This window comes from Homalodisca vitripennis, chromosome 3 (assembly GCF_021130785.1).
Source record: "Homalodisca vitripennis isolate AUS2020 chromosome 3, UT_GWSS_2.1, whole genome shotgun sequence".
NCBI lineage: Eukaryota > Metazoa > Arthropoda > Insecta > Hemiptera > Cicadellidae > Homalodisca > Homalodisca vitripennis.
In genome coordinates, this window is record NC_060209.1 from 183802886 (window position 1) to 183812867 (window position 9982).

At 35.9% G+C, this 9982-nt stretch overlaps 1 protein-coding gene across 1 annotated transcript; it reads left to right on the forward strand.

Moving 5' to 3' along the window:
• The first annotated feature begins 502 nt into the window (after positions 1-502).
• LOC124358507 lies at positions 503-9037 on the forward strand. Its single transcript, XM_046810802.1, has 4 exons — positions 503-1257; positions 2033-2230; positions 8652-8764; positions 8942-9037. Exons 1-4 carry the CDS (start codon positions 702-704, stop codon positions 9035-9037), a joined length of 963 nt encoding a protein of 320 aa, XP_046666758.1. The 5' UTR covers positions 503-701.
• The last annotated feature ends 945 nt before the right edge of the window (positions 9038-9982 follow it).

The following is a 9982-nucleotide window of genomic DNA, read 5'->3' on the forward strand; positions in this document are numbered from 1 at the left end:
CCGCCACACTTCAGTTTGCGTGTGCGTGAGTCACTGGACGCTCGTTTCGGTAACAGGTGGATTGGAAGGGAAGGACCTATTCCATGGCCACCAAGGAGCCCTGATATGACTCCGTTGGACTTTTTCTTCTGGGGGCATATCAAGAATCTTGTTTATGCGGAGAAAATTCGAAATGTTCGCCATCTCAGGGAACGAATAGTGAATTGCGTGGCGTCCGTTCCCCCAGACATGCTCGCCAGGACATGGGAAGAGGTAGAATACCGTTTCGACGTGTGCCGTGCCACTAACGGAGCTCACATTGAACTTTACTAAGTTGTTAAAAAATCTTGAAAATGTAAGCTTTCTAATCATGTATAAAACATGTATGTACGTTTTTTACTTTATTAAAATATTTTGTATTAAAACCCCGGAGTTCTTTTATAGACACCCCGTATATCTGCTAAACATCATGTTTATGTGATTTAAATGTTTTCCTTATGATTTATTTTTTATTAGCAAAAATATGTGTTGGGGTGACTTTAGCCCAACTTTTGGGGTGTCTTTAGCCCACATCTTTCTAGGTTAGAAAATAGTGTTTTTAAGTTGGTGTCATCTAAATGTTCCTTTTTCCAATGTATTTAGGTTCGAAAACACTTTTATTAACTTAAACAAATCAATCTAATGCATAGGTACCATTTTTATTGTTTTAGGCCCTGACAAACATGCCTAGAAAATACAAAAGGACTCTCGGGTCTAGGCCTTATGCGAACTATTCTTCAGAGACGTTGGAAGAATGTTTAAGAGCAATTCGTTCCAAGGAGATTACCCAGCGTGCTGCTGAAGAGACGTATGGTATTCCTCGATCAACAATTAAAAACAAACTAGCTGGTAAACACTCAAAACCAAAAGGAGGTACAACGACTTTCACAGCAGAAGAGGAGAAAGTTTTTGAAGAACATCTTGTGCGGTTAAATGACTTTGGATTTCCCGTAAGTGAACTTGACTTTCGTTTTACTGTTAAAGCCTACCTTGATAAAAAAGGAATTAAAATTGGAAAGTTTAAAGATAACTTGCCAGGCTATGACTGGGCTAAGGGATTTTTGAATCGGCACCCTCTTCTGTCAACCAGATTTAGCAAAAATATTAAAAAGGTTAGAGCTCAGGTTAACGCAGAAGTTATTGATTGTTACATGGAAAATTTGGCTAAAGAACTTGATAAAGTGCCGCCGAGTCATATTTTTAATTATGACAAAACAAATTTGACGGACAATCCCGGAAGTAAACGGGTCATTTGCAAACGGGGCACAAAGTATGTTGAGAATATTTGCAATTTTTCCAAAAGCTCTACCTCAGTAATGTTTTGCGGCAATGCCGAAGGCAAATGTTTACCCCCATATGTTGTATTCAAAGCTGAACATTTGTGGTCTACTTGGACCGAAAATGGTCCAGAAAACTGCCGTTACAACCGGACAAAGAGCGGTTGGTTTGACTGCAACACATTTGAAGATTGGTTTGAATCGCTATTTCTTCCAGCTGTCAAAAACCTAGCTGGGCCTAAAGTAATTATTGGTGATAATCTCTCTTCCCACATTAGCATTAGAGTTTTGGAACTGTGCGAAAGCCATAATATTAGGTTTGTTTGCTTACCGCCTAATACGACCCACTTGACACAGCCTTTAGATGTGGCCTTCTTTTCGCCGATGAAAAGAGTTTGGCGATCCATACTACGTAAGTGGAAAGAGTCTAAATCAAGTGCCAAGTTTCAGACTGTCCCTAAAGACATTTTTCCAGGATTGCTAAATGAGCTTATGAATGGCCTAAAGGAAAATCAGGCTGTAAATCTTATCTCTGGTTTTGCTAAATGTGGTAAAAAAACTGATGCTACTCGATCGCCTCCCTAAGAAATTAACCGAGGATGATGTTGGCTATGTTGGAGAGGCGTTTTTGGAGCAACTAGAGAAAAACCGAAGTGATTATGATAACACTTCCAATTCGGCATGGAAAAAGCGGAAAAAGGTAGAAGTTCCTGCTGGAAAGAGCATTTCTGTTCAAGACGTCTTGACTGCTGAAAGTGAAGAAATTTCTCCTGTTGGAAAGCAAAAATCAATCCCAAAAAAGAAGAGGCGGAAGAGTCTTACTCCAAGTTCCTCCTCCGAAGATGAACCAGAGATACCGTTGGAGTCAGAAGGAGAATCTGAGACATTCTCTGATTGTGAATTAGGCATAGACAGTGGTTCTCCAATGACTACCGGTACAAAAAGTAGGCCTACAAGTACTCGGGTTGAACCACGCGCAAGTTTCAAAAAAGCACACGTACCGGTAACCTTTGACGACTGTGATATTGACAATTTTGTGATTGTTCTGTATAATGCTCAAAAATACCCAGGAAAAATAACCAGTTTGTCAAAAGAGAATGTAACTGTTGAGTGCATGCAGCAAGGCTTGAAGTGCTGGAGGTGGCCGGAGCGGGTCGATTGTCATGCATATCAATGGGACGACATTCTCTGCAAAATCAACCCACCAAAAGTGCTAAAAAGGAACCAATTGTTGGTTCCTGAACTACAAGTTTTCATTTAAGTTTTCTCAATAGGCCCTACATTATTATTTAACTTAGGCCCCTAATTAATTTTTTACTTTGTGAAAAAGTCTCTAGGCCTACGTTAGTTTACTTATTAAAATTACTTCTTTTTAATTGTGCCAATAATTATTTACCATCCTAAACCCCCATTTTATATACAGTATAAACTATATTGAAAGTAAAATATGTGTAGGATTGGCCCAAGTCATAAAAGATATGGTTTTTATATGGTACTTAACATTTGGGCTAAAGTGACCCCAAGTCAGTGTCAGCTTTAGCCCAACTTTAAATAATAAAAAAAATACATATTTGAGGTTAGCACTATTGTTTATTATGTTAAAATGTTCAGTAGTTCATGTACAAAGTGAAACTAATACTGGTTTAATGGTTTTTTAAACAGTTACATATCTATGGAACAAAATTCAGCGAAAAACTTAAAATTTGGGCCAAAGTGACCCCGGTTGACGGTACACATTTGGTCGCCCTCAAGTGGATGTTTGTCGCACTTGTGAAAGTCTATCTAATAAGTCAGAGTGTCCCAAAGTGTGCGCCGCGGCGCCGCGAGCTAGTGCTAGGTGCGCCGCCGTTGTCTACCAAAGAGTCTAAACGTCATCATAGTACAATACAGTGCGGACCAGTCTGTACGCGCGGCTTTGGAGTTACTTTGATTACTGGAGTCTTCCCCCTGCCGAACCTTACTTACTGGCCCAGCCGGCCGGTTGCACAAACAAAACAACTATAGTGCAGTCATTGAAGCATTATTGGTCCGAATTTTTTTACTGTGAACCGAATTGCATACAATTTTGGAATTAGGTCCATCTTACCCTTAACTTCAAAAGTGAAAATGATTTGAACTCCGCAACCACCCTGGGGGTGGTTGCCACCCCTTCTCGGGGGTGAATTTTTTTTTCTTCTAAATAACCTCGGATATCGATAGAAGGCCTAATTTTAAGCAAAAAATCATCTATACAGTTTTTCGAAAAATCCAATAATTTTCAAGTTATTGGCATTTTAAAATTCGCATTTTTTTCACGTTTTTCATCGGTTTTTGGCAAATATCTCCAAAAATATACGTTTTATTGAAAATATTATAAATAACAAAATTGTAGCAGGTAAATAAATAAACAATTTGGGTTTTTATAAAGTATTCTAAGTGCAATATTAAGCTAGATATTAAAGATCAAAGCAGTGTTTTATTGTGTCTGAAATTTAATCGATGTGGTCAATGCCATCTAGCGGCGAGCAGATGCATTTTAGGCATTCTAATAAAAAAGGGTTTTGTAGTGCTTGAAATAAGCTTTAAAATGAGCACTATTAAAAGTCTTTTTGCACGTAAAATAAGTGAGCTGTATTGCAAATAAGAGGAGCATCTAATGTTTTTTCTTTTGGTTTCATAAGTGCCATTACCACCAAAATTAAAACTAATCGTATTCCGCCTAGAACTAACTTTATTATGAAGAGTTTGATAGATTTTATCAGTTTGGGTGCTTCAGGATACATATTTTTCAAAAAAAGTCACGATTAAAAAAAAATTCAAATTAAAAAGAAAACCATCTTTTTTCATAATATCTCCAAAATGACGACATATACGTATAAAAGTGTAAGAATGAAAAATTTAGGTATTTTTCTGACAAACAATTTGGGTTTTTTTGTTTTTTCTGTCAAACAAAAATTGACAGAGATATGATTGTTTAAGAGCGCGTGGCAGCGCAATCACAGCCTCTCTTAAGCCTTTTAACCCTTCACCGTTTGAGAAAAAGGTTTTTTACTACATATTGCAATGAAGGATGTTGTAGCTCTCTTAATTACCTTTATAATGGTTTTTTATAAATTGTGATAGCATGAAAATTAAAGGAGTTATGGTCCAAAAACTTATCATATTTTTTTTCTACTTAGTAACTGAAAATTTCGGAGTGTGAATATCTGGAGCAATGTGAAAGTACGCAGTATAATAGAGACCCAAAACTATTGTAATGTGTACATATATACATAATATGGCTCACATATTTTTGAAACGTAGGCATGAATACATACCAACGTTCTTATATGTATATATAACACATTTGAGTGAATTTTATATAATTTGTAAATAATTTATTCAATAAATGGTAATTTTTTACTCTAAATTAAATTATTTTTAAATATATAATCATATATATTTACTGTTTTAATTTAGGGGTAGTTTTAAGGGTAGAAAAGCTTAAGAATATGATAATCATTTTGAGAGTGTGGAATAATATTTAAATCCTTTTTATTTTACAAATTTTTTTAAATTTTTTATCAAGGGGTAGTTTTCAAGGGTTGAAAGAGGGTTAAAAATTTGATAATTATTATAGAGAATATAAAATATTACTTATTCTATACTTACATCTTTTTATGTCATACCAAAGTATTTTTTTGCGATTTTTTCAATTTAGGGGTTGTTTGCAAAGGTTGAAAGATTTTCAAGGGGTTGAAAATGATTTTAATATGAGGTAATTGTGTTAGAAAACACTTTACAATTTCACCACTTACTACTATACATGTTTTCTAGCGATAGAATGGCTCAATTTCAATTTTCCCATTAAGGGGTTGTTTACACCCCTTAAAAATAATAGGCGGAGTTCAGATCATTTTCACTTTTGAAGTTAAGGGTAAGATGAGCCTAATTCTAAAATTTCATGCAAATCGGTTCACAGTAAAAAAATTCGGAGGTAAGACCGTATTTTTCGCTTCAATGACTGCACTACTAGGCAAGGTCAGACAACAGAGCTTTGCATCTCGGTACGTCATTCTGTTCTTGGAACTCGTTGCTAGGCAACGGAACTACCTTCGTGTATTTTCGGAAATCGTCGTACGTTCCCGGCGGACAGTCTGCTACTACTACTTGCAGTCTAGCTTCTGTTGAGGTTATGTTTTAGATTTAAGTTGCGAGTTTATGTTTACACAGTGTGACAGTCGCACAAGTGAAGTAAATAATCAAAGTAGTGAAGTTGTAGTTTTGTTCAGTTTATTTAGTGTTGGTTATTATATTGTTCTTTAAAATGAAAAGATTCTTATCTTCAAATAAAACTGAACAAGGAAGTAAACAAAGTAGTGATTCCGCGTCAACTTCTGCAAAGAGCGATGCCGAGGCAGCTGAGGGAAGCCGTAAACCAAAATACAGAAAATATGACGATAAGTATTTAGATTTTGGTTTTTCTTGTATTTAAATTAATAATGAAGAGCGCCCGCAATGTGTTGTTTGCATGAAGGTTTTATCAGTCGAATCTATGCTGCCTAGTAAACTAAAACGGCATTTAGAAACTGTCCACTCAAATTTGATAGGGAAACCAAGAGAGTTCTTTATAAGAAAGGAAACTGAGGCAGTAAAACAAAATTCTTCTTTTTCTAAACATTCCAAAGCTAACAGCGATGCACCTTTAGCTTCAATCAAAGTGGCATATCACATTGCAAAATGCAAAAAGCCTCACACAATTGCGGAAGAGCTTATTTTACCAGCTGCCATTGACATGGCTAAGATAATGATTGGCGAGGATGCAGGGAAGCTGCTTCTTAAAATTCCTCTGTCAAACAATACAATAAGCAGGAGGATTGATGACATATCTGAGGACATTAACAACCAGCTTATAAATAGTTTGAGAGGTAAAGAGTTCGGAATTCAATTAGACGAGGCTACAGTGACAGTCACAAAGACGCTAATTTAATTTGCTACGTTAGGTATGTGAATGAAAACCAGTTGATAGAAGATTTGTTGTTTTGTAAGGAAATTGAAGGAGGCACCTCTGGTAAAGAGTTGTTTGATATTGTTAACAATTTTATGGCGGAGAATGATATTAACTGGGAAGACTGTGTTGGGGTGTGTACTGATGGAGGCCGGTCAATGTCAGGCCACTACCAACGACTGCAATCTCGCATTCGGGAAAAAGCCCCAAACGCTGTTTGGACACACTGTATTATACACCGAGAAGCACTGGCAGCAGCAAAGTTCAGTTCAGAGTTAAGTGCAGTTATAAAAACCGTGATCCAAGTAATAAATTTTATCAAAACAAGACCAATGAAAGCCCGGTTTTTTCTAAACTATGTGATGACACAGGCGCTCAACACTCGTCGCTTTTGTACTATAGCTGTGCTCGATGGCTATCTCTGGGGAATTCTCTGCTAAGATTGTTTGAGCTGAGGCAAGAAATCCACATTTTTCTGAGTGAAGACAATAGTGCTCTTGCTGATATGTTTATTGATGAAAGTTTTCTCCTTAAACTGGCGTTCCTGACATATTTTTGAACGTTTGAACATTCTTAACAAGTCTTTGCAGGGGAACAATACGGATATTTTTCAATTGACCAGTAAAGTTGAAGCATTCAAGAAGAAACTTATGCTTTGGGAAAAAAGTTTGAAGAATGGAGATTGTTCGATGTTTTCAACTTTGAATCAGTTTCTTAAAGAAAACGATCTTACTCTGAAAGAAGAAATGAAAACAATGTTGACTCAGTACTTGTCTAGAGTACAAAGTTATTTTGAAGACTACCTGCCAAAAGATGAAATCAAAGCCCAGCAGTGGGTAAACGACCCTTTTCAAACTGAAATGCCTGAAAACTTCAGCAATGAAGAAGCAGAACAGCTAATTGACATTTCAACGGACTTGTCTTTGAAATCAAAATTTCAGTCCCAATCCCTGTTTGAATTTTGGAATGGTATTAAAAACGAATTTCCACTGTTGAGCAAAAAGGCTTTGCGTGCAGTTATTCCATTTGCAAGTTCTTACCTTTGCGAGTGTGGTTTTTCCGCTGTTGCAGTGATAAAATCCAAGTATAGAGCAAAGCTTAACATTGAAAAGGAAATTCGGGTTGCTATATCAAAATTTACACCCAGGTACAATGACCTTATAAAAGACAAACAAGCGCATCCGTCCCATTGAAACAGAAACTTATGGACTTTGTTATTTATGTATCATATTTTCAAGTTAGCATTTCATTTCTAATATAGAATTTTCTTATAAAGGCAGTCGTGTTGTTCTTATGTTTGTTTTAAGTTATTATTATTACATTTTTTTGCAATAAATCAAGTACAATCCAACATTTGTGTGTTTAATGATGTTTTTTTACCGTTGTAAGAACAAGGTAAACCTGGTGTGTTGTTAAAAAAGTAATAACAATCTAATTAACAATGCTACGTAAAGTATAATAACAAATAACTATTAAATTTTTATACTAAAAATTTAATTATTGTAACGTAAGTGCAATGCAAAACGGATAAATTATACTAGGTGCGCCGCAAAGCCATGTCTGTACTCAAAGGGAGCCGTGGGCCAAAAAAGTTTGGGAACCTCTGTAATAAGTTAAGAGACCCTCTTCTGTGTGAAAGTGCCAAACGTACTGTTGTTGGAGAGATGATGGTTCATAAAAAAGGGCTAAGAAGTATTCCAAGAAATTACAAGATTACAGTAATGACAAAGATGACGAAACTCGAAACGACTTCATGCAAAATCTACCTTTGCCGCACATTCCTGTCCAAGAAGTCTTCTATATGCGGCAATTGTGGGTGAACTGCTTCTGTATCCACAACCTAAAGACAAATAAGGCGAAAATTTATGTACTCGTATACCATGAGGGTGTAGGAAATAAATCACCAGATGAGGTGTGTTCTTTTCTTTTTGACTACATGGAGGCTGAAGTCCCTGATACAATAAAGAAATTGGTACTGCTTATTGATCCTTTCGGACAAAATAAGAATCACACCATGATAAGATTCTTAATGGCTCTGTGTGACAATTCACATTTTAAGACTATTACATACTACTTCCCAGTGCGAGGGAATTCTTTTTGCCCCTGTGACAGAGACTTTGGCTGTATAAAGAGCCTAATACGGAAAACTGACCGGATTTATTCACCACAGGAGTACATTGAACTGATACTGAGGGCTAGTAATTCTGGTCGATTCACAGTCCATGAAGTGAAAACCCATGAAATATTAATCTTCAAGAGCTGGTGGCCTGCATACTACAAAAAGACAGTTTCAGCCTCCGATGAAACAGCAGGAAGAGCCATTCCGAAGGACAAAGAACCATTTAAAATAACCACTTACAGACAGTTGCATTTCTCCTCAAATTCGCAAGGGAAAGTAGTAGTAAGGGAGTTCATTGATGGCTTACGCAAGTCCACATTCACCCTCCTGAAATGTGACCAACCACCGGAGCTACCAACTGCAGTTGCCTACCTCCAAGGACAGGTAAGAATTGTTTTTAAATTCCTACAATTTTATTCGGAACAATTAAAAAAATAACAATGAAGTTATTTTTGTTTTACAATAATAATGAACATAATGTTATTAGTTAATAAAAATAATATCAACAGCGTATACAATTTTTGAAAAAATATGTTAGTCAGTCACGACTTATTTTTGCAGAACTATACCACAGGGTATGAAGACTTCTACAATGCTTTGTTACAATGGCCAACAACAGATGCCGAAATGAATGAGGGGTCCAATGAAGATGAGTAGGTTAAGTCCGAAAATGTATATATTTTCATGTTTTTATACTAGTTAATGAGTTCTATCTTTGAAAAAAAGTGTCTTATTCATATTTTGTTTTTCAATGTGCTCAAGTCTGTCAGAAAATTAGGAAACTAATTATAATTTGATTTAAAAACAGCGTTTATTGCAGAAACACCATAAGTGAAAGAATTTATTTTTTTAAGTGGTATATCAACCCTGATGATTAAGATCGACATCGACTTTGAATACTTTGGTAGTTAACAACGAAAAATTACTAAAATTGAAATGTTTATTACTTTTTTTAGAAATTAAGTTTTTCTTGATTTCTCTAAAATTAAAAAATGTTGGTTATGTGGTTTCTGTAATAAACGATTCAATTGCTTTACATTTGACCACACTATTTCATGGGGATAAAATTACGTTAGGGTTCTTTTTCAGTTTAGAATATTCAAAATCATTTCCTTTGTGTTCTCTTGACAGTGTAGTACAATTCTTGTAGCACAATTTAAATGTTCTAAATTGGTTTGGAATAGTTCACTGTTACTATCCCTCTGATCCTGGCTCACCCACTCCAAAGGTATATGCCGTAGGTAAAATGGGGCATCATGGACGATACCGGTCCCCTTATAGGTTCCAAACAAGACCGACTGCCGCTCAAAGGCAGGTTCGGCACCGCTGTTACAACAAAATTACTAAACCCCTTGGCCAATTCTTCAGGAGTTTGTAAAATTCATCCCCAATTTCAATATTGATTATATTGAAATTTTTGAAAAATCTCGTTTTAAATTGGAACTAATGTCTCATGATACCTTGGATATGTTGTCTGCTCTCTTCAGGCTTTATTTACTTTCATAAGATTTAGCTGTTTTTATGAATTTTCTGTAAATTCTTTTATAGCTTTTGAAAAAAAAGGTTTAAACCGCTCATCTTGAGATTCCCTAAATATGGAGT